Source organism: Anolis carolinensis, chromosome 1 (assembly GCF_035594765.1).
Source record: "Anolis carolinensis isolate JA03-04 chromosome 1, rAnoCar3.1.pri, whole genome shotgun sequence".
Classification (NCBI taxonomy): domain Eukaryota; kingdom Metazoa; phylum Chordata; class Lepidosauria; order Squamata; family Dactyloidae; genus Anolis; species Anolis carolinensis.
The window spans coordinates 364,161,059-364,186,481 of NC_085841.1; the positions used below are offsets into that span (position 1 = coordinate 364,161,059).

Sequence of the window (25,423 nt, forward strand, 5' to 3'; positions counted from 1 at the left end):
CAGCATATCTATCTTGTTTGTTGTGTCATAATAAAATAATAATAATAATCCTTCTGTTATTATTATTATTATTATTAGAAATTTAATGTAACTCAGAGGAAACATGCTTTAAAATTAGTTGTGAATAGTTTTTTCAAAAACTGCACTGTTTTCAGTGACTTTGCTCAGCAGCCGAAAACTGCTCACATTCTTCATAATTTACTAAGATTTACATCTTTACTTGTGGTTTGAGAGGACCACCATTTTTGTGTTGCATGTCTTGGTGTGAAATAATTCCAAAGGAGAGACATTTAGCCTGGAAAGATGAAAAGAGTTGCCTTACTTCCAAAAAATGGAGGACTTGCTCCTCCAGTTAGAAGTCATAATACATCAACTTCATGTGTTTTATCTGGACTCCTAATCTCCAAACAGGCCTCTGAACTGAGAGCGAGGAACCATCAGCTAGAAGTGGAAAATGCCAAACTTGGCCGTCGAAGCTCCCCGCACCAGGCGGACACCCAAGACTTGAACCAGCAGCTGAGGAAAGTGTTTCGGCCGCGAGAAAAGGAAGCCGGAAAGTGTGGACCAGAAGAAGGTGGAAGAGAGCGCTCCCAGCTCAAGGAGGAACTGGAGAATTATAAAATCCAGGTATTACAAGCTCTAGAAGCAGGAACCAACTCATAAACTTGAATACAGTGTCCCCTCACTTATTGCGGGGTTTACGTTCCAGAACCACCCGCAATAAGTGAAAATCCGCGAAGTAGGGACACTATATTTATTTTAATATTTATACATTATTTTAGTAGTTATACACTATTTTAAGTCAATCGTGTTGATAAATCACCTCCTTCTCCTGTTGCCACTCGGGCTCCTTTTCTCTCCCTTTGACTTCTCCTTCCTCCCTTCCTTAGGCTGTAAGTTGTAATTTTTTATCTATATATATAAAAGAGTGATGGCATCAGGGAAGCGGACAAAACAACAAAACTACAGGCCCCCCAACCTCGAAATTTGACAACACAACCCATCATTCACGGCTCTAGGTTGATACAACAAAAAGAAAAGAAAAATAAAGTCCTAATTACAGGGAGAGGAATAATTGTTTTTATCCTATTGCTGCCAGTTAGAAGGCTAAGCTCCACCCACTTGGTCTCCTAGCAAGCCTACTCAGCCCAGGGGACAGGCACAATTAGGCCTCACTTAGGCATCTTCCACAGATTATCAGATTTTAACTGGATTATATGGTAGTGTAGACTCAAGGCCCTTCCACATCTATATAACTCATTTAGAATCTTATATTATCTGCTTTGAACTGGATTATCTTGACTCCACACTGCCATATAATCCACTTCAGTGTGCATACTAAACATAAAGACAACCATACAACAGACATTCAATACCACCACTACCTCAACAATTTCTCACCAACACCACCAGACAACGCCACAGCAACACGTGGCCGGGCACAGCTAGTGATTTATAATATTCTTTTAGAGTTTATTGAAAAACCGCAAAACAGCGAATCCGCGAAAAGTGAACCACGAAGTAGTGAGGGAATGCTGTACATGAATTCCAAGAACATAGGACCAAAAACCGAGAGATGTTCACCTGAATACAATGGATTGTACCAGCAGGAACCACTTTAAAAGGCTTAAATCCCTCTGTAAAAGGACTAAGAATGACTGAGGTTCTTTCAAGCAGGGGGGAATCTTTTTATCCCACCGCTGCCGCCAATTTGGAAAGATGCAGCCACCAAAGGGAGGAGACCTTTTACTTTTCTTTCTTTCTTCTTCACTTTAGATGGTAGCGTAACTTAGTTTATAATATATGCAATAGAGGCTTAGATGTTGGAGGAACAATAACAAGTTTATTCAGGCACAGAGCTTAGTGGTTACAATTGTTGTTTCTCAGTTAGAGGCACTTTCATTAACAGTTACTATACTAGAATGAGGTGAGTCAAACTCCCTAAAGTCACTTCTTTTATTTAAAGTAGTTAGAACTTCATCCTCTGCCACTTTTAAACCGTAGTTACTCCTGTGATATACAATCACAGATTCTCTGTTCCTTATCAGGACACAGACTACATAAATAAGTCACCAAACTTATTTTAAACCGACTCAAAATGAACAATTGAGTCTCCCTTGATCCCCTCAACTTAGGATCAAACTTCTCTGTGCCTCGTCAGAGCACAGACTCAATCCCTTTTTTAAACTCTGCACTTCTTCAACAAAACGGCAGTTGGCTCCGCCTACTTCTCCATGGCAACCAGCCTCTGAGTGCAGAGAAGCAATAACTGAAATACTTACTCTTTTAAAACACAAACACACAATTAAACATAACATCTATAAACCAAAAATTCATACTTCATTACACCCTCCAATAACATCATTTCTTACACACCTGTGTTTCCTCTCTTTATCTCTAATTCTCTGTAAAAGCAAGTCTGTCTTTGTTGCATTCTCTGTCTCCACAATTCCAAGTGGCTTCACCTAAACAAACATTCGTCTTCCACATTTCTTTCAGCGGGCACTTCTGGCAGATTCCCATGAAAACTGATATCGCTTTATCCAGTCTCGTGGGAACTGCCAGGAGATTCCAAAACAACTCTCTCCAGGCCACTTCTATCCATCCAAATCTATCCCAGCCTTCCCTTCCTTATCTCCTGAGCACTCAGAATATGACCAGGCTACAACAAAATAGATGTTGCTCTAGTTCAAACAGAGAAGTGTAATGCCAAGTTCAGTTCTCACCTCATAACATGCCCAATGAGGGATTCTTGGACCTTGAAGGTCATGTGTTAAGCTTTAGATGGCATGGTTAACTTTGGCATGATAAAGTTAAGGCAGAAGTTGGAATCACTGCATTTTAAAAGCTTTTCTGTATGTTTGGTATAAATAGTAGCAGACATGTTTTTTCTAGGATAATACTAGCCACCTCCTGACAGGAAGCCTTTTTAAAAGGAAAGAATGAGTTAAAATGTTAAGGTGATCTATTGCACATTGTGCAAGACAGAAGTTTAAATTAAGAGAGATGCTTCTTAAGGAAGGCAAAGATTTTAATTGGTTTGCTTCTATCAGTGGTTCCCAACCTGTGGGTCCCCAGGTGCCTTGGCCTACAACTCCCAGAAAGCCCAGCCAGTTTACCAGCTGTTGGGGTTTCTGGGAGTTGGGGGCCAGGGCATCTGGTGACCCACAGATTGAGAACCACTGGCTTATATGCAACTTAATGACATTTAATGACAAGCAATAGAGATGGGAGACATTCACTGTATTTAGAGATGCACAAAGGTGATGATATTGGGGCCAAAGAGAGAGCCAATAGAGCCAAAGAAGACCTTTAGATCATGGAGGGGGACCTAGATACTGTATTTATATTTTATGTTTTAATATCTTAATGTTAATGGTTTTAAATTGTATTTATATGTTGATTGGTTCTATTGATTTTTTGTTACGTTTTATTTGCTTTATATAATGTGGCATTGAATTTTTGCCTAAATGTATGTTGTACGCCGCTCTGAGTCCTCTGCGGGGTGAGAAGAGCGGGATAGAAATGAAGATGATAATAATAATAATAATAATAATAATAATAATAATAATAATAATAATAATGTGCCTTTAGGCAACTTAATGCTATCCCCAACTTCATCTTGTACTAGGTAGAAGGAATATTTATCTGCTCTTTTCTGAATGTTGTCTAGATTAATGTCCAAACTAGCCTAAATTATAGACAAAGCATAGGCAAGCTGGACCTCCATGTGTTCTGGACTTCAACTCCCACTATTCCTAATAGGCTGTTAGGAATTGTGGAAGTTGAAGTCCAAAACACCTGGAGGGCCAAAGTTTGCCCATGCTTGTGATAGACCCTAATTGTGAAAGAACTTCCCTTTGCTTCTGTTGTTTTCCTTTCTCCCTCGTTCTCTTTTGTGTTAAACCAAAAGAGATTTCTCCCATCTTGTCCTGCACTCAAACTTAATCTTCTGTGGTTTGCTTCTAGTCCTCAACACTGGTCTCATCCTTGGAGACGGAGCTGTCTCAGCTCAGGGTTCAAGCCCGAGCTCTGGAGCAGGAGAACAATTTCCTCAAGGAAGAACTGGAGAAGGTAAAGCAGGTAAGGGCAGGTATGAGAAAAGAAAAGTCTGAGGAGCTGACCATACGAGCTGACCATACAGCCCACACAATAGGATAGCTCAGACATGGGCCAACTTGGGCCCTCCAGGTGTTTTGGACTTCAACTCCCACCATTCCTAACAGCCAGTAGGCTGTTAGGAATGGTGGGAGTTGAAGTCCAAAACACCTGGAGGGCCCAAGTTTGACCATGCCTGGGATAGATGGATAAAATGCAGATTTGTCTCACCTTCTTTCTGATGCAAAACCATTACATTTCTCCATATTGTGCCATAAAAAGTGCCCTTTAATGCACAAAAATACATTAATTAAATACAGTCTTAATTTTCATTTTTTTTTAAAAAAATGCCCCTTTTTGGAAGAAAAATATAATTTGAAGGAGCCAAGAATTGACACCTGTTCAATCCATCATGTCATTCTTAGCTTCCAAGCATAGCTTTTTTAAAGCACCCCATTCTGAGCTTCCAATGCTTTGTTGTTGTTTATACCTTTCTGATTCAGGATTTTTCTTGGCAAAGTTTGTTCAGAGAGGATTTGGTTTTTCCTTTCCTTTACTCTGAGGGCCCTTCCAGACAGGCCCTATATCCCAGGATTTGATCCCAGGTTTTCTGTTTATCCCAGATTATCTGGCAGCGTGGACTCATATAATCCAATTTAAAGCAGATGTGTCAAGAAATTGTTAAATTGAGACTCATTCGCCTTCTGTCTCAATTTACCTTCTTCTCTGGCGATCTCAGTCGCACAGAAAATAAATTCACACTTCATGACTGTCAGCTGAAATCAGCGGCTCTTATCTTTGTTGAGATAATTTACACTATTTACATAGTCTTGCCGGAGCATAGCATTTGTGCATCCGACCTGATCGATCCCGCATGGTAAGCCTTCTGATGTCGCCTCCCACATTCCACGGCAATGATGAATGTCCTGTTTTGTACCGGAAATCACTCACTGTTTCCCTCTAGCAATAAATCTCTGCTCTATGCAATTAACTCTTACATTACTGGAATGCTGGATTACTTGTTGCATTACACACACACACACTATCAGTTTGTTTTAAACCATAAGTGAAATTTCAAAACTACACAAAACAATACCTTCACAAGATCTTGGGATATAGAGCCTGTCTAGAAGTGCCCTAAGAGAATGTGACTTCCCCAGGTTTCCATGGCTGAGCAGGAATCTCAACCCTGGTCTCCAGAGTTGTAGCCCAGTGCGCAAATTACTACATCACATCGTCTCTTTTCCAAGGCATACTTGGTCACATTTTAAATGGTCTCCCCTTGTACATTCAAGACTATTTTCTTTTGACAGTTGCCAAGATGCCCGGATCTCTCCGATCTTCAAAATGAGATTTCCAGCGTCATTGTGAAAAATGAAAAGTTGCTGAAAGAGAAGGAAGCACTCAATGAAGAGCTAAACAGATGTGTGGAGAAGGTGAGGGCTTTGGATGGTACCATACATGCAACCTTCATCCATGGCTGCATAAATGACAACCTTACTTACCAGTAGGTTCTGATCATTATCCCATTGTACATATTTGGGGGCTTCCGTGCTTCACTTATCATAGTTTGAACAGGTAGTTCCTACTTTTCTAGTCTTTGTCTGGTACTGTTTCATGTTGAGGCTGACTGTTAGGGATTCCTCTTCTTCAGAAGAGGAAGGGGAGCAGGAAAATATTCATGAATCTGAGAGTGAGTTAGAATCTGAGGAAGAGATTTTGCAAGTACCCACATTTCAGGAGAAGCAAAAGGAAACAGAGCAGAGACTCGTTCAGCTAGAATAGCTCCAGAAATGCAGCTGAGTAATTGGGAACTTCCCTAGCAGCTGGGAGGGGACTCGGGGCTATAAAGCAGAAGCAGGTGCAGCCAGCTCTTGCGGGTAGCAAACTGACTCTTAACACCTAAGCCTTCGCTCCCCATGTGCCTGCTTCGAGTCTGCCTCTGGAAAACTCCTCCTAAGGATTGATTGCTGTTTCTTTGTCGGAAGTAAGACTGCTATTTGATTTGGGAATTTACCAGAGACTAAGAACTGTGCTTGCCCTAAGTCTTTCTTGCTTCCTTTTGCATTATTCCACTGAGTGTGCTGTTCTTTATGTTTTGCTGAAGTAAAGTAGTTTTCATTTACTTACCACAGTGTTTTAAGGCTGTTCTTGAAAGACAAAACAGGACAGGGACCTACATCACTAGTACAAAATAAGAAGAAGCCTTATTGCTTCTTAATGGATGTAGATAATGTTTTGTAACAGAATAAGGCTACAAGTCCTTTAGCCTATTGGCTATTGGGAATCAGCATCCTTTGGTGACAGGTGATGGATCGTGTTCCTAAGCATGGATTCCACCCAAGGTACCCCAGGACTGATAGAGGATCTGTAGATGTGTGCATGGTATACCCATTCACCCTGCAAACAAAACAAAAGAGAGATTGGGAATCAAAGCACTGAGTATCTGAAGTCTTCACAAAAGAATGTGTAATTTGCAAACAGAAGGCTCCTCCACCTGCCTTCCAAAAGTGTGGGAATATGAAAAAGAAGGAACTTAACAAAATCCCTCCTTCTGAGCCTTCCCCAGCTGGACTAAAACCTTCCCCTTAACAGTGGGTTGCTGTGAGTTTTTTTGGGCTGTGTGGCCATGTTCCAGAAGCATTTTCTCCTGAAGTTTCACCCACATCTGTGGCAGGCATCCTCAGAGGTTATGAGGTCTATTGGAAACTAGGCTGGTAAGGTTTCTATATCTGTGGAAGGTCCGGGATGTCCATGAACCTCAGAGGATGCCTGCCACAGATGTGGGCTAAACATCAGGAGAGAATAATTCCGGAACATGGCAATACAGCAACTTAGTGATTCTGGCCATGAAAGCCTTCAACAATTCCCATAACAAATGAAATACTTAATTCATTTGCTAAACAATAAAGGGCGGTACAAGCATCCCCTGCTTTTTGGTGACTCATTTTTGGACATTCACTGTTTTGACAGATCTAAATTGTAGCCAAGTACCTCTGCTTTTCTCTTTCAACCAGCATGGTTGCTTTTTTGGCGTACTATTTTCCCCTTCTCAACTACATAGTGTTTAGTCTTGCATTTGCAAGCTTGAAGCACTTGTGTTCCACTTTCCAGCCAATTCTAATGTCTGACAACATACAGTCCCCAACCCATTTCAAAGTAACTCCTTGTACTGCTTATGATGTTTTAACTATAATTTTATTATACTGTTTGCTATTTTAGTTGCATGGTTTCAGTAGAAGCGACACTTACTTCTGTTTGGGAGTGCCAGGTTAGAAATTTATTGGGAGGGAATTGTGGAGTGGTGCCTGCAGGGCACTGTCTCTGTTGCAGCTGCCCTAAAATTACAGATTGCAAAGAGTTTTAATAACGGCTGAGGTTCTTCTAGGCAGGGGGAATCTTTTTATCTCACAGTTGCCACCAAATTGCAAAGCTGTCAGGAAGGGGGAAATCTTTTTTAAAATCCCACCACTGACACCAATTGTGGAGATGTGGAGGAGTTTCTATTAATTAATTATATTTATATTATTGTTATATATTTTATATCCTCTGCCACCAGTTATTAAAGATGTTTTATTTAAAAGCTGCCACCAGAGGTAAAGATGTTTATAAGGCGGCCACCAGATGTTAAGGGGATTATCAACTCTTGCCACCACTATAGGATGATATAGCCACTGGCTACTTAGAGAGGAGACTTTTAAAATTTTATTTTTCTTCTTTCTTGTTTGCTTTTGATGGTAATATAGATTTCAGAGACTGAGATGTTAAAAAGAACAATAACACGTTTATTCAGGCACAAGCTAAATGGTTACAGTAACTTCTTTAGAGGCACTTAGATTAACAGTTGCAAAGCTATATTGAGATGTTTCAAACTTTAAAATACTACTTCCTCCTTTACTACTTTAACCTGCAGTCACCCTGTGAATTTCAATCACAGACTATCTGTTCCCTATCTGGAAACAGACTACCTTAAAATAAGCCACCAAACCGATTTTTAACTGACTCAAAATCAAACATTTGAGCCACCCTGATCCCTTCACTGAGGATCAGTCTTGACTGCACCTCCTTAGGCCACAGACTAACTTAAAATAAGTCACCAAACTTATTTTAAATTGACTCAAAATGACAAATTGAGTCTCCCTGATCTCGTTACTTAGGATCAGTCTTTCCTGTGCTTCAACAGAACACAGACTAACTGCTTTTTCTTCCCTGGTTCTAACCACCTCAGAACCAGTCTTTCCCTGTAATTCCTCTGATTACAGACTGACTCTCTTTTAAAACATTCCTCCTTTTTCTCCAGATGGCTGTTGGCTCCGCCCTCATTACTATGGCAACCTGCCTCAGAATGCTGAGCTGGCTACCATCCCCCATTGCATTGGTAACTCTAATACTCACCTTTTTAAAACACAGCCAAACATGGCATCTGCAAACAAAAAAAAACCCCACACTTCAGTACACAGGTCTTTTCTCACAACTTATCTTCCTGGGGCTTCTCTCCTTCCTCTGCAGTTGGCTAAAGCAGCCTTCCTGGAGAACCTTGTCAGTTCCTTGAAGCAGGAGAAGACCTCTCTGGAGCACCAGAATCAGTCACTGAAGACCCAGATTGCAGCATCCCAAGACAAGGTGAGCGGGTGGATCTCGCTTCTTGAGTCTCGAGAGGATTGTCTCTCCTGACATTTCGCCCACATCTATGGCAGACATCCTCAGAGGTTGTGAGGTATATGGAGAAACTAAGCAGGGAAGGTTTATATATCTGTGGAAGGCCCAGACTCTTGTCTGTTGGAGGCCAGTGTGAAGGTTGTAATTAATCACCTTGATTAGCATTAAATAGCCTTCCAAGCTTACATCCTGGCCTGGGGAAATCCTTTGTTCAGAGTCGTTAGCTGCCCCTGATTGACACATGTCTGGAACTCCTCTGTTTTCAGAGTGCTGCTCCTTATTTACTGTTCTGATTTTGGAGTTTTTTTTAATACTGGTAGCCAGATTTTGTTCATTTTCATGGTTTTGTCCTTTCTGTTGAAATTGTCCACATGCTTGTGAATTTCAATGGCTTCCCCGTGTAGTCTGACATGATAGTTGTTGGAGTGTTCTCAAATAATATACTGTATCCAGGTTGGTTCATCAAGTGTTCTGCTATGGCTGACTTCTCTGGTTGAGTTAGTCTGCAATGCCTTTCATAGCTACCAGTACAAAAAATCTCCAAAAGTGTTCAACTTGTGATTTTGTGAAACGAAATCCAGCATATTTGTTTGCTTTGTCATAAAATAATAATAATAATAATAATAATAATAATAATAATAATAATAATAATAATGGTAATAATATATCTCTTTTCCCTTCTCCCCTGCACTTTTTAAGATACAGAGCTTTGATGACGCTGTGCAGAATGTCAATCTCCAGATGTCCCGGCTCAGGTCAGACCTCAGGCTGTCGCAGCAGGAGAAGGAAGCTCTGGAACAGGATGTGATGTCACTACATAAGCAACTGCAGACAGCCAGTGACAAGGTAGCTCAGGAATCACTTTCACACCATATGTAGAGAGGAACAAAGATGAATGGGAATGTTGGAATTTGCAACCTTCTTCAAGGCTTCACTAGTTATTTGTTTGTATATAATTTAGATTGCTTACTGTACTATATATGTGTGTATTGGTTTGCAGTTTTCCTTAACTCTTATGTTGGGAGGGACTGCAGACCATGTGATCAGAACTGGGCTTGTTCAGGACTCAGACTCCATTTTAGATCTCAGACTCTATTGGACTTTCAAACTAGAAGAGACTCTGTTAGGCTGGTAGGAATTGTGGGTGTTGCAGTCCAAAGCACCTGGAGGGCTGAAGGATGCCCATGCCTGGGCTATAGAATCCTAGAATTGGAAGAGACCCCTATAAGGGTCATTACGTCCAGTCCCTTCTGCCACGCAAAGAGCCAAAAACTCATTTGAATAAATCTTCTCTTCGGTGATGTATTAATGCAAGACTTGGCTTCTCAGTTGTTAGACGAATAACCTAGTTGTCTCTGATCTGATAGGAACAGAGATTGTGCCAATACACAAAATTAATATTAATAATAATAATAATAATAATAATAATAATAACCTGCGTCCATCTCCCCGAAGGGACTTGGGGCGGCTCATATGGGGACAAACCCTAAAACCATCAATTTGATGTACAATTAAAACATAAAACAAATTACAGAATAACATAATACAACAATTATTTAAAACATCTTAAAATAAACACAACCATATAAATTAAAAAGTAATGTGGAATTATTCAGGTTACGTGAATATAGTGGTTCTTCAGAAGTGTTTCTTTTCAGTGCCCAAAAACATCTACTCTCCCATAAAACATCTTGTTTCTATATCATGCTCTCAAGAGACAAAAAATAAAGTAGACTTCATTAAAAGTAACATATCTTGTTTACTCACTACCTTCATGTATTCAGCATATAGGCACATAACTTGTGAGTCCAGTTACAGATAACACAGGGCATCTTTCTTATAATCAAGAGCAACATGGGTTTGCTCTTAACAATCCAAAGTCTACATGGAGTCTGACAGAGTCTGGGCTCTAAGCAGTCTGAAGTCTAAAGGCCCGGGCTGTGGCGCAGGCTGGAGAGCAAGCCAGCTGCAACCAGCTGCAATGAATCACTCTGACCAGGAGGTCATGAGTTCAAGGCCCGCTCGGAGCCTGTGTTTGTCTTGTCTTTGTTCTATGTTAAAAGGCATTGAATGTTTGCCTATATGTGTAATGTGATCCGCCCTGAGTCCCCTTTAGAGTGAGAAGGGCAGAATATAAATATAAATAATAAAGCATCTCAAGCATCTCAGAAGTTCTAAAATAGTCTCAGCTCAGAGGAGTCCCAGAACTGATCGTGTGGTCTGCAGCTCCTCCCACAACCTCAAGAAACATAAAGGGAAAGCTGCATACCAAAACATACATATACAATACAGTAAGCAAACAGAATCATATACGAACAAATTACTAGTGCAAGCTTGAGAAGGTTGCTATTTCCAACACTTTTAAGCCTCTGCTTAAAAACCTCCAGAGAAGGAGACTCTGCTGGACTCGGTGCTGACCGTCAGGCAGTTCTTGCTAATGTTAGCCTGAATCCATGTCTAATCCTGATCCTTGTCTTCTCATTCTCCCCTCAGAATCGGGTTCTGGAGGCAGCCATGAACTCTGCTGGATTGCAGAGCCAGCAGAAGAAGCTCTACTGGGAGGAACTGGACCAGCTGGTCAAGGAAGAGCAGCAGCTCTTGCGGCAGGAGAATGAGAGGCTGCAACGGGAAGTCCAGGGCGCCAAGACTGATCTCACGCATTCCAGGGAGAAGGTAAACGGGGTCCCTTGCAGGTGCATTTCCATGTCCACATAATCCTTCCTTCTTAGCCCAAACAACCCGACAATTTAGGAACAGGTAGCACAGAATGGCACTGGAAGACATAGAGATTCCTAGAGACATGTTATTTCTAGAAGTCTGTTTTGGACAATGGCATTCACAACCATTTGGAGATCATAACCATTTGGAAAAGCATGACCTTTCAGAGAAGAGGCAAAAACCTATTTGAGTAGAATCTTCTCAAGTGGTGCACTACCAGATGTAACTATGCAAAGCAATGTCTTCAGTTGTTAGACTGATAACCTGTTGTCTCTGATCTGTTAGGAACAGAAAATATGCCAATCCATAAAATAGAGTTTCAGAAGTGTTTTTTCAGTTGCTCAAAAATACATCTATTCTGTTAATGTGGGATTTGTGTATTGATAGTGTTTAAATGCAGTTTGTGTCTTGGTTTGTATTGCATACTGATTGCATCATCCAGAGTGTACTGTAATCTGGAAAGAGTTAATTGCTGAGAAGCTGTGTTGACTTTGATGTGTGGCTGGAGCTGGGGAGTGTCCAGACACAAATGTGTATGCTTTACTGATTACATCAGTTTAGTTCTGTTCTGTTCTGCTGTCTGCTGAGAAGTCAAGTCCTGTGTCCATTGTCTGCAAGTCTGTTTGTCTTGTACAGTAAAACTTTGTATATAGTTTTACTATCGTCTCTGATATCTCTTCGTTCTCCATTCCTCTGACTCCATCCAACTGCTGCTGCACTGCGTAAATTACTCTGACATATTCTCCCATAAAACAACTTGTACTCAAGACACAAAAATGAAGTAGGCTTTGGTAAAATAACATATTTGATATACTCACAATCTTCATGTGTTCAGCATAACACATGTAGAGAGCTTTTCAGTGCAGTTTCAATATGTTTGAGATAGTCTTTCTGTTCAGATGGCACAGGGCATCTTTCTTACAATAACAGCAGGCATGTGTTGGTCTGAGCAGTCCCAAAGTCTAAAGTCTGTATATTTGTTTTGCATTTGTAAGCCGCCCTGAGTCCCTGTGGGGAGATAGAGGTGGGGTACAAGAATAAATTTATTGTTGTTGTTGTTGTTGTTATTATTATTATTATTATTAAGGAGTCTGAGGTCTGAGCAGTCTCAGATCAGATCATGTGGTCTGCAACCCCTCCCACTCCTCAGGAAACATAGAGCAAAAGATGTTAGGAAATGGTTAAATTAAGACTCAATCACCTCCTGGTCTCAATTCTCTTCTCTCCGATCATCTGGCAAAACTGCTCAGTCACACGGAAATAAAAATCCAGGCTTCCCAGCTGTCAGCTGAAACCAGCGGCTTATACTTTATTGCAGTTCTGTACAATATATACACAGTTTGCCGGAGCTTAGCATTTGCACGTCCAACCTTCATCAGAGCATGCATGGGAAGCACTGTTACCTCCCACATTCCCCTGCATGACGACTGTCCTGTTACATATGTATCGGAAATCTTCCATTGTTTCCTTCTAGCCATAAATCTCTACTCTATGCATTTAACTCTTGCATTACTGGATTACATGCTGAATTACAGACACACACACATTGTCAGTTAGCTTTAAACTATAAGTACAAATTTCAAACTACACTGAGTCCCTTCAGGTGAGAAGGGCGGGATAGAAATATTGGAAATAAATAAATAAGTCCAAAACACATGGAGGGCCCAAGTTTGTCCATGCCTGCTTTAAACAAAGGTTGGATAGACATCTCTCTAGAATGCTTTAGCTGTGTATTTTTGTGAGGCAGAATGGAACTGGATGGCCCTTGAGGTCCCTTATAATGCTGTGGTTCATAGAATCGTAGAGTTGGAAGAGACCCTGAGGGCCATCCAGTCCAACCCCATTCTGCCTTACAGAAAGACACCATCAATGCCCTCCCTACAGATGTCCATCCAGCTTCTGTTTGAAAACCTCAATGGGATGAGACTCCACCGTACTCCCAGATGGCATATTCCACTCTTACTGATTCAATGACTGTGTTTTTCCCTCTCAGTTAATTTTTTTTTTGTCCTCTTCTCTTTGCCAGGTGCGGCAGCTGGAGTCCACGGTGCTCTCCTTCAAGCACCAAAAGCACCAAAGCCAGTCAGGGATTGTGAAAGCCATTGAGCAAGAGAAGCTGGGCTTGAAGCGGGAGTGCGAGAGGCTCCAGAAGGAGCTGGCCTTGGCCAACAGGAAGGTCAGTCCCAGGCCGCAGTCTGTTTTGTTCCAGGTGACTGGATGGCCAATTAGAAAACACTTGATTAAACTGCGTGTTTAGTTTGGACCTCGGTTTAAGTCAAGGTGGTTTCCGGGCTGTATGGCCGTGTTCTTTGTTTGGAAAATGGACATCTCCACAACCTTTTGGAGATTTTATGATCTTTGGGAAGGCATGACCTTGTCAGAAGTCAAACCTTTTGAAAAATGATGCCATAACCTCTTGGTGAAAGCATGACTTGTTAGAGTCATAACCCTTTTGGGAAAACGGCATTTAGCAGCATTCATGCACGGCAGATAGGTTTCTCAGCTGTTAAACTGAGCTGTATGTTAGGGACAAAGATATGCCAATGCACAAACACACACACACACACACACACACACACACACACACACACATATATATAATAGAGTTGCAGAAGTGTTATTTTTAGTTGCCAAAAAACATCTCTTCCCCCTTAAAATATATTTGCCTTTAAATCATACTCTCAAGAGACAAAAACAAGCAGACTTCTTTAGAAGTAACTTAGTTGGTTTACTCACAAACTTCATGTATTCAGCATACAGGTACTTTGCTTATCAATCCAGTTACAAATAGATTTGAAGTAGTTTCTTTGTGTAAATGATACAGGGCATCATTCTTATTTATTAATTTAATGTACAGTAGTGTCTTGCTTATCCAACCTTCACTTACCCAACATTCTGGATTATCTAACACAGTCTGCCTACCGCCCGGATCTACATCTGTTTCTCTAGGCAGCAAGGACTGAACTTTTTATGGATTTAACTTTCGACAGTGTTGTTACTATAAGTTCATTTTATACAGTTCTATCTTCATTTGTAGCCAATTTTTAGTAGTCAATGTTTTTGTAGTCAATGTTTTCAATACATTGCGATGTTTGGATGCTAAATTCGTAAATACAGTAACTACATAACGTTACTCTGTATTGAACTGCTATTTCTATTATGATGTTTTGGTGCTTAATTTGTAAAATCATAACGTAATTTGACATTTAATAGGCTTTTTCTTAATCCCTCCTTATTATCTAACATTTTCACCTATCCAACATTCTGTCGGCCTGTTTATGTTGGATAAGTGGGCCTCTACTGTATTTATATCCCGCCCTTCTCACCCCGGAGGGGACTCAGGGCGGCTCACAACAAAAGCACAATTCGATGCCTTGAACATATATCAGCATAAAACAACATATACGTTAAAATCACATCATTGGAACATTTCAATTAAAACAGTTGCTTAAAATCACACTCAACAGTCCATAGTCCAATGGACTCTTAATGGCTTCTGCACGCATACTGTTCCTGCATTGAAGTCTGAAGCATACAGTTCTTACTGAAGTCTAAACTGAACTGTTTTAAAAGGGAGTCTGAGTCCTGAACAAGCCCAGTTCTGATCACATGGTCTGTAGCTCCTCCCACAACAGAGTTAAAAGAGTTAAAATTGCCTACCAATACACTTATATACAATACAGTAAGCAATCTCAATTATATACACAAAATATAACTAGTGTAAGTTTGAAAAGGTTGCTATTTCGAACAATATGTATATTGTTGGATTAAGTGATTAAGTCCACACTGGGTGATGATATTTCTTTCTATCCCACTTTATCTCTCTCTAAAAAGAAACCCAAAGTGAGTAGCATTAAGAATAATAGAATATAACATTTAAAACCTGCTCTACAATGCCATTTCTCTGCCCGACAGATCAGCCAGATGAATTCTCTTGAGCGTGAGCTGCAGACCATCAATCTGGAAAACGAAGGCCTCAGGAAGAAACAAGTGAGACTGGATGAACAGGTGATGGAGGCACTTTTCAGTTCATGGGGGATTTGTTGTCGTGATATAAAAGAAGAAATACATGGGGAACTCTTTCCGCTTTTTCCAAGGTGCTCTCTTGAATTACAATGCTATGATAATTATGAAATGAAACTCTCACAATAGAACGTACATCTGAAAAACAAGGAGCTTTAGCTCAGTTTTCAGGGGAGGGATTGCATTCCTTCTTCGTCTAGATCAACCTTCTCCAACATCGTGGCCTAAAGATGTGTTGGACTACAACTCCCATTATCCTAAACCAACCGGGTCAATACTCTGGTTTTTGGACTTTAACTCCCACAATTCCTAACAGCCTACCGGACATTCCATATATATACGAGGGTTATCCAGAAAGTACATTACGTTTTGGAATTAAAAATGAACAAAGTATAAGAGAAAAAATTTACCATATGCAGTTGAAAGCCACACCCAAATACCACCTCTCTCGCAGTCACCATTCAAATCTAGGCACTAACCATAGCGATGAAGGAGCTTTGCAACTGCTTCCCCACTAAATTCTGCCGCTTGCTTCCTCAGCCACTTGTTTCCAACAATGGGGGCATGACTGGCAACGCAGCGTTTTGGTGATGCTGCGCAGCTGCGGGAAGGACTGACTGGCTGGTTGAGGGCGCAAGCGGCAGAATTTAGTGGGGAAGGAGTTGCAAAGCTCATTCATCACTGTGGTTAGTGCCTAGATTTGAATGGCGACTACGGGAGATGTGGTATTTGGGTGTGGCTTTCAACTGCATATGGTAATTTTTTTCTCCTATCCTTTGTTCATTTTTAATTCCAAAACGTAATGTACTTTCTGGATAGCCCTCGTATATGGAATGTCCAGGGTGGGTGAAAGAACCCACATATATAAAGAACCCACACATAAATATAAATACATATACATATATGTGGGGGGGGGGGGGAAGAATCCTTGTCTGTTTAAAGCAAGTGTGAATGTTGCAATTAGCAAGCTTGAAAAGCATTGAGTAGCCGTGAAGCTGCAATCAGTGAGGGTATCTACATAGCGGTATCCTGGCCTCTGTTCAAGCTTGCGAATTGCAACATTCTTGCTTGCTTTAAACCAGTGGTTCTCAACCTGGGTTCCCCAGATTTTTTTGGCCTACAACTGCCTGAAATCCTAGTCAGTTTACCAGCTGTTAGGATTTCTGTGAGTTGAAGGCCAAAAACACCTGGGGACCCCAGATTGAGAATCACTGGTTTAAACAGACAAGGGTTCTTTCTCCCACCCTGGACATTATTCCACAAGTATATATGCACTCGACTTACTTCATTGCCAACAGAACCTCTGAAGATGCCGTTAGCCATAGATGCAGGTTAAACGTCAGGAGAGAATGCTGCTGGAACACGGCCATACAGCCCGGAAAACTCATAGCAACTCAAAATAAGCTCGGTCTAGACAGGGTTATTGTATGTTTTCCGGGCTGTATGGCCATGTTCCAGACGTATTCTCTCCTGATGTTTCGCCCACATCTATGGCAGGCATCCTCAGAGGTTGTGAGGTATATGGAGAAACTAAGCAAGGAAGGTTTCTTCATACCTCACAACCTCTGAGGATGCCTGTCATAGATGTGGGCAAAACGTCAGGAGAGAATATTTCTGGAACATGGCCATACAGCCCGGAAAACATGCAGTACAACAACCCTGTGATCCCAGCCATGAAAGCCTTCGATAACACATCCTGTCTAGACATTTTCAAAACACCTGGAGGGCCCATGCCTGCTCTATGGTCATGTTGTGGTAGAAGTGGACCATGGAGTGCCACTGGAGGACCTAGAAATTCTTAGAGAGAATATATTAATCAAATCCTCAAATCCTCAAAAGTAAACCTTGCATGTGTGGAGGGCTGGCTGTGTATCTTCACAGCCATGAGACCTAGAAACCTGCACTTGATTTTTAATTCTTGAGAAGCTGGACTCTGTATCTGAAACTTAAGTGTGGAAAGTGTTGTCAAGAAAGTGTTAAATTGAGACACATTCATCTTCCGTCTCAATTTACCTTCTTCTCTAATGATCTGGCATCTGCACAGTCGCACAGAAATAAACACACACATCCCAGCTGTCAGCTGAAGCCAGCGGCACTTGTATTTATTGAAGTAATATACACTATTTACGTAGCTTTGCCGGAGGGAAGCATTTGAACATCCGACCTAATCGATGGCCACAAGGGAACCACCTCTGCTGTTGACTCCCACATTCCAAAGCAAGGACGAATGTCCTGTTAAATATCTGGAAACCACACACTGTTTCCCTCTAGCAATAAATCTCTACACTATGCAATTAACTCTTACACTACTGGAATGCTGGATTACAGGCACACACAATCAGTTTGCTTTAAACCATAAGTGAAATTTCAAAACTACACAATACAATCCTCCAACAAGTGTAACATAGAATATTATGTATATATATCTCTGACGGAACAGAAACGATAGAGGTGACCTCTTTGCCTTTTCCTTCCTCCTGCCTCTTTGGTTTTCTGTGGAAGGTTTCTCCCTGCTGTGTTTGGCTTACACTTTTTTGCAAACCTTCCCTTGGTCTTTCCTTGCGTCTGAGTCCCTTTATGTGTAACGTTCCTCTCTTGCTTTTCTTCTCCCTGCGTATTCTGGCCAAACCTCTGTCCAGACCTCGGTGGCTGGAACTAGCAGAGACGAGCGCAGTGCTCTGCCTGAATTAGCCTGTGAAGGTAGAAGCAAGCTTTTTCCTGTAATCCCGTTCGTTGCATGATTTAAAAAGGGGAAAAAAATCCCATTAGATTGTGCCTCCACCCCTCCTTTCATTGTTGCAGGCTTAATTCCAGATTTAATAGCCGTGGCCCGACTCTTCTGAAAGAGCTACTTTTCATTTTAATGAACAGATCAAATGGGTTTCATTCAAGCGTCATATGGATAATAGGGAAAAGCAATTAATTCCTCTCCAGCCTCATAAGGAAAGCGGGGCAGAGGGAGAAAGAAGGATGAGATTTATGGCCTGATCTTTCTAAAAAATACTCCATAAACTGACTTAATTCAAAACCAGAGTTCGGGAAAATGAAAAGTGGCTCAAGATCCCATTTTCCGGTCTTTCTTTCTTTCTTTCTTTCTTTCTTTCTTTCTTTCTTTCTTTCTTTCTTTCTTTCTTTCTTTCTTTCTTCTTATCTTGGAATTGGTCATTTATTCTCTTGCGAGAACTGGAATTATTTTCTCCATTATCTTTATTTGTCGCATGCCCTTCATAGGGTTATCTGATTGAAATTTGCACAGCGGGATTTAACTTGATAACAAAGTCCCTAGAAAATGCATATCTTAGTGCATTTGTGGATTTTATTTTCTATACTTATATTTATGTGTTCTGACTAACATGGGTTAGCTTAGATGGCTTTGCATTGCTGCTGCCAAGTCTTAATAGGGTCAAATAGTACACTTTATTTATATTCCGCTTTAACTCCCCAGAGGGACTCAAAGCGGATTACAGTACACATATAAGGCAAACATTTTTTATACTTTTTATACAGTAAACAATGACATACAATACACAGACCAAAGTAAAGATTTTCCCCTTTTCACCTCCGGCATCTAGAGACGATGCTCAACTCCGGCCATGGGGAGGTGCTCTTGTTCTATTTTTCCAAGTCGAGGAGCTTGTTGTCTGTAGACTTCTCCGATCATGTTGTTGGCATGTGCGCAGACGTTACTTCAATTGGGATGGTTTGATCTAATTACGAAGACTCAATCCCTACGCTGCCACCAATTGTGATGGTGCTAAAGCCAATTGGGAAGACTCAAGCCAATTGTAATGGTGTCAAAGCAAATTGTAAATGCTGTTTCCACTGCTGAGGGGATTTTTAAATCTTTTAATCCCTCTAGATTTTATATATATATATCACCTTTATATGAGGGGAAGGATTACAGGGGGTGATCATTATTTCAAGATCCCAGCCTCTGTCTCTGTAGTTAGGGATTTCTGTGTTGTTGTTCCCTTTCTGAGGTAACTGTGACTATTACTCTTCCCCAATTAGGTGATTTATTAAGGTAACTGCCACCAACGTGAGGCTTTTGAATTATAACCGATGAAATTTGGCTCCACAGACGCAGATGAGATGAAATGAGTCGGTTGTTAACAAAGAACAACAAGTTTATTGCGTACAAAGCTTATGATTGCTTTAGATAAACAAGTGGTTTAATAACTCTTAAACCACCACAACAGTAGTCTCTGGTGTACTTCCACTCTCACTCTCCTACTGATGATACAAATTGTAGCGAACTCTAACCTCAGCTGAGCTCCTTAGTGAACAATGTCCCAACTACAATAAAAGCCTTTAATTTGATCTACTACCGATCAAACTCCTGATCACTAGTCCTTCCCAACTAGAGATCTTGACTGGGCTCCCTTTAGTCTGCCTTGACTAAAGATTTTGGCCAGGCCTGTCTCCTCAGCCCTTCTTGACTGAAAAGCCTCCAGCCACGCACTCACTGGCTTCTTTTAAAACTCCCACTTTTTCCTTTTCGTGGCTCCGCCCACTTCTCCCTCTGGTGAGCTAGCCAGCTCCGTCTCCTTGGTAACAGCACTACTGTGGATTGAAACAAGATGGCTTCTGTTTCAGCTACTGTGTCAACTAAACACAAATACATACTCTAACAGTTAAAATTAAACATAATAACTATGACTTCTCCACAGCATGATCATGGGATGCCTTTATTACCTTCCTGCCAAGGTGGTACCTATTGATCTTCTCTCATTGCATGCTTTTGAACTGTTAAGTTGGCAGAAGTTAGAGCTAACAGTGGGAGCTCACCACAACTCATGGCTTCAAACTGCCAGATCTCCTGCAGCTAGTGGTTTAACCCACTGCACTACTGCAAGTTAGCTGACATGATACAGAAAAAGCGAGCAAGTCATACCAATCCTTTCTTATGTAGGATTTTTTAATACTTTGTTCAGCACTTGCATGTTGTTCACTAATTAATTATTGTTCCATGTCTTACATGTTTTGTATCCTGCACCCTATGTCTGTGCGTGTGGTTTGGTCCATGTTTGGCGCATGTTTCATACCAAGTGTTTGTCTGCATGTCCTTGCCTTTTGTAACTTGAGACAAAAGAGCCATGTTTGACCAGACAGGGAGTCATACTTGGCACAGACTCGAGTCTTTATGGTTACAGCCACTTTCTCCGTTATCACTCATATATGTATTTACCTTGGTGTCCAACTGGAGATGTGAAGAGAATGGTTTGGCAGTATTCAAGAGCCAGTTTTGCAACATCTTCTGTCTCACGCCTTTTCCCGCAGCTGCTTCACTCCAACTCCAACGTGAAGCTTAGTCTGCCGCCACCGCCGCCGTCGCCGCATCCTCGGGACCTCCCACCACTGGGCTGCGCGGCTGTCTCCTGGGAGCAGTACCAGCAACTGCAGCAGCAGTTCCTGCAGGCCGAGAGGACGTGCCACCGCTTGCAGGAGGAGCTGGAGAGCCGCCCCTCGGAAACAAACACGCCCCAGGTAGGTCCCATCTGACGGCAAGAGAAGTCCCGGTCCCGCTGCTACAAGCATGGGCAAACTTGGGCCCTCCCTCCAGGTGTTTTGGACTCCAACTCCCACCATTCCTAACCGCCTACCGGCGGTTAGGAATGGTGGGAGTTGGAGTCCAAAACACCTGGAGGGAGGGCCAAAGCTTGCCCATGCCTGTTCTGGTAGCTTTGTCCCCACCTGTATATCATACCACCATCAGTAGCTGCCTCTTCATTCCTTATAGTGATCCTTTCTCTGTTTATGCCAGTTTCGATCCCCCGTTCCTCTGTAGTTTCCATCACTCGGTATGTTGCCCCAACGTGCTCCCGTTTTCCCCTTGAGCTTGCTTTGTCTCATCAGTCGTTTGTGATGTTGTTCATGTGTCCCTAATTCTTTTAACCGTACATAATAATGTATTACTAAATGGGCTATATCAGTGATTCCCAAAGTGGGTGCTGGATCGATCCAGGGGGGCGGTGATGGCACCTATTAGGACACGGGGGCGGGGCCAGGAGAGGGGCGGGGCCTCTTCCCAAGTGCCGGAGACAGGGCTAGGCACCTGAGGCGCCTGTTAGGACACCCAGGGGGCGGAGCTAGAGGAGTGGGCGTGGCTTCTTCCCAACTTCTGGCTTGTCAGGGAATCGTCTCCCTGACCAATTGATGTGTCAGGTCTCACCTTCTTCTCATCAGCCAGACTACGTAGGCAGCAGCGAAAGTGGCACCGACAAATGACACCTCAGTCATTAATTATCTGCTGATCCCAGTGGTTCTAAAGGCTTTATTTACAAGTTATATGCAACACTAAATACCATCACTCTCTGGACACATGTTGCCTCAGCAAGGGCAAAACATGGCGTGTCCTCTCGGCTTGCCGAGTCCATTACCATTGCAAGCAGGCACCTCCTTGCATTCCACAGTTCATGACGAATGTTCCGTCCATGTAGTTGAAACGGAAGTCTTGACCTATTGGCCCTCCAGGCAATCAATCAGGGCTGGCTGTAATTGACTCCTGGACTGCTGGAATGCTTGCCAGAACACATACACACAATCCAACAGTAACAATTGATTGAACATTTCACACTAAAACAACAAAAACATTAACATGGCTTTGTGAGGGTATGCTCGATTCCAGCCACAGGAGGAGCTGCTGCTTCATCATAGACTGTGACAATGATGGAATACTTAATAATAATAATAATAATAATAATAATAATAATAATAATAATAATAAAACTTTATTTATACCCCGCCACCATCTCCCCAACGGGGACTCGGGGCGGCTTACATGGGGCCGTGCCTAGAACAATACAATATAACAAAATATAAAAGAACAACACATCATAACACATTAAACAATACAATAGATAATAATATACATTACAACACAAAATCAGAGAAGCAATAAAAAACAAGGGCGGGCCACATGAACACTAAGTTAAAACTCAGGGTGAGAAAGAAATAAGAATAAAAACCACAGAGAACAGGGTCATAAGATAGTGGTACAGTCTAGAGGATAGATATTGGAGGGGAGCAACAAAAAAGAAGTATATGGTAGTTACTCTCCAAAAGCACACTACTTCCTCATCTTCCAGCACGCACACCGCTGGACATTTTTATGGTGTCATAAATCAGTTAAATTAGCCTCCCTGCATAAGCGGTCCCTAAATTTTCCTACTTGACAGATGCAACTGTCTTTCAGGTTGCTTAGGTCAACAACTAGGAGAGCTATTTTTTATTATTTTAATTGTCGGGTGCTCACTCCGACACGGGCTGGCCTCGAACTCATAGTGATTTATTGTAGCTGGCTACTAACCAGCCTGCGCCACAGCCCAGGTATTGTTTGAAGCCATCGTATAACTCTGCTTGCCTTTTGCTGAACAGCCAACGCTAATCTTTAAGACCACACGCCCATGTTTTGCATGGTTCCCTTTCCTTTTTAACAACTCAGTTTTTGCACCTGTGTTGCTGCTGCCATGGCTGCTTTGTTTACATTACTAAGCGCTTGCTGTGCTCTTCTTTGTTGTTGTTGTACTGACTTCTCTCCCGGAGACTTGTGGGTGAAGTGTGTCCTCCTTGCCTTTCTCTCCCCAGGCCTCTCTTCCGGAGCAGCGGTCCTTGCATGCCGATTCCTACCGCCGGATTGGCCACCTCTGACACCTCATTCCTTACTCACCCAAAACTGGCATAAGCTGAGAAACCCAGGGATCAAATCGCTTTATCTTGTCGTCCTTGTTGTCGTTACTGTTGCTTAATTTAAAAAAAGAGAGACCCACTTTATTTTATTTTTTAAAGCCTCTCCTCCAGTGTTATGGTTTGGTTTTCCCCCTCCCACTTATTTATTTGTGTCGGAATTTCTATGTCCGTGTCCGTATCTTTGCACGCGCATGTGTGTGTGTCAGGAAAAGGAGAATCACACACTGCGCTCTCTATTATTATTATTTTTTAACATTCGTTATGATTCGTCAACTCTTCCTTATTGTTATTACTATTTTTTTAATTTATGTTATTTAATAATGGCGCATCCGGGGGAGGGAAATATGGAAAGAGAAACACTATTTTTGTTTTCTTCTCAAATGGTATGGTATAATAACTATTTTTAAACAGAAAAGGGGGTACTAATTTTTTATATATTTGGATCCGAAGAAGAAAAACTGGGCTTATTTATACAAAGGGTTTTTGTACGAGATGTATTGTATACAACATACTTTTTAAATGGGGAAAGAGCTACACTTTTGTTGGCTGAGACTGGGCAAATAAAATACACGTTTTAAGTATGCCGTTGTGTGTCTCTTTGTCTCGCCAATGAACAGGGCTGTGGTGTTCATTAGGATATAGCTCGGCCATCCGGGTGTTTTGGACTTTTGAAGTCCAAAACACCCGAACGACCGGGGTTTGCCCATGCCTGCTATAGCCCTTACTCGACACGTTGCGGGTGCATCTACACTGTAGAATTAATGCTCTCAAGAGACAAAATAAGTAGACTTCATTAAAAGTATCATAGTTGGTTTACTCACAAACTTTATGTATTCAGCATATAGGTACTTTGCATATCAATCCTGTTACAAATAGGATTTGAAGTAGTTTCTCTGTGCAGGTAACACAGGGCATCTTTCTTAGAATCAACAATCCATAATCTAAAGCATCTCTCTGGTCTGAGAGTCTAATACGACTATTTGTCTAACTTCTAAACTATTGTTTCTACTGAAGTCTGAAAGTAAACTGTTTCAGAAATGGAGTCTGAGTCCTGAACAAGCCCAGATCTGATCATGTGGTCTGCAGCCTTGCCCACAACAAAGAGTTAAGGAAAACTGCAAACTAATACACACATATACAATACAGTAAACAATCCTAATAATATGAACACAATAGAGTAAGCAACCTCTCGGGGGGGTTAATTAACTCCGAACCACCCTGATTTATTGGTGAGCCAGGCCTCTTATCAGTCTATCCTCCGTCAGACCACTTAAGCATGTGGCTAAGCAGCACCGACAAATGACACCACAGTCATAATTCAGCTGTCCACAGCGGTTCCTAGACTTTATTATATACAATTATATACAGCTACAAAGTCCATTGCTCATAGGACCCATGCTTCCCTAGCAAGGGCAAAGCATGTCCTCTCTCTTTGCCGATAGTCAGCAAAGCTCTTATCTGCTGCCAGCAACTCCCACATTCCACATTCCTGTCTGCCCTTCTGAGACCAGAAGGCTTGACCTATTGGCTAGGCAGGCTATCATTCAAGCTGGCCTGCCATTAACCCGTGTGCTGCTGGAAAGCATGCCGGAATACACAGTTGCAAAAACCCAACAGCAAAACACTTGATTCAACATTTCACCCTTACACCAAAATACACCAACACAACCAACTTCTAAACTGTACTGTTTCTACTGAAGTCTGAAAGCAAACTGTTTTAAAAATGTAGTCTGAGTCCTGAACAAGCCCAGATCTGATCATATGGTCGGCAGCCCCTACCACAACACAGAGCTAAGGAAAACTTCATACCAATACACACACATAATACAGTAAACAATCCTAATAATATACATAACTAATAACCAGTGGAGGCTTGAAGAAGGGTTGCTATTTCCAACAAGGTAAGCCTTGCAGAAGTAAACAGAAATGTGCTGAATCTTTTAGAGACTTCACAGGATTATTCCAAAATGACTTGTCCATTTTGGTGTCCAAACTGATAAGAGCTATGCTTTTCAAGGATGCTGGAGATGAGCAGGAGAGAGGAGCCGCAGTGGCACAATGGGCTAAACCCTAGTGCCGGCTGAGCTGGTGACCTGAAGGTTGGGTTACTGACCTGAAAGTTGTTGTTTTCAATCCGCGAGACGGGGTGAACTCCAGTCTGTCAGCTCTAGCTGAGAGAAGCCTCCCACAGGATGGTAACACATCCAGACACCCCCTGGGCAATGTCTCTGTAGAC

General features: G+C 41.8%; 1 protein-coding gene across 6 annotated transcripts in view; it reads left to right on the forward strand.

Moving 5' to 3' along the window:
• The window catches only part of nin (ninein), a 213,367-nt gene that overhangs the window by 179,132 nt on the left and 8,812 nt on the right, over positions 1–25,423 (forward strand). For 3 of the 6 annotated variants that reach the window (XM_062968703.1, XM_062968700.1, XM_062968705.1), the window contains 9 exons: positions 412–627; positions 3,970–4,083; positions 5,412–5,534; positions 8,608–8,721; positions 9,457–9,603; positions 11,251–11,430; positions 13,502–13,651; positions 15,391–15,483; positions 20,779–20,985. In XM_062968703.1, the coding sequence (XP_062824773.1) occupies positions 412–627; positions 3,970–4,083; positions 5,412–5,534; positions 8,608–8,721; positions 9,457–9,603; positions 11,251–11,430; positions 13,502–13,651; positions 15,391–15,483; positions 20,779–20,985 (1,344 nt within the window). Of the gene's footprint in view, positions 1–411; positions 628–3,969; positions 4,084–5,411; positions 5,535–8,607; positions 8,722–9,456; positions 9,604–11,250; positions 11,431–13,501; positions 13,652–15,390; positions 15,484–18,137; positions 18,199–20,778; positions 20,986–23,085; positions 23,769–25,423 lie in introns of those variants that run through there. The other 3 variants (XM_062968704.1, XM_062968702.1, XM_062968701.1) reach the window with 3 other exon arrangements.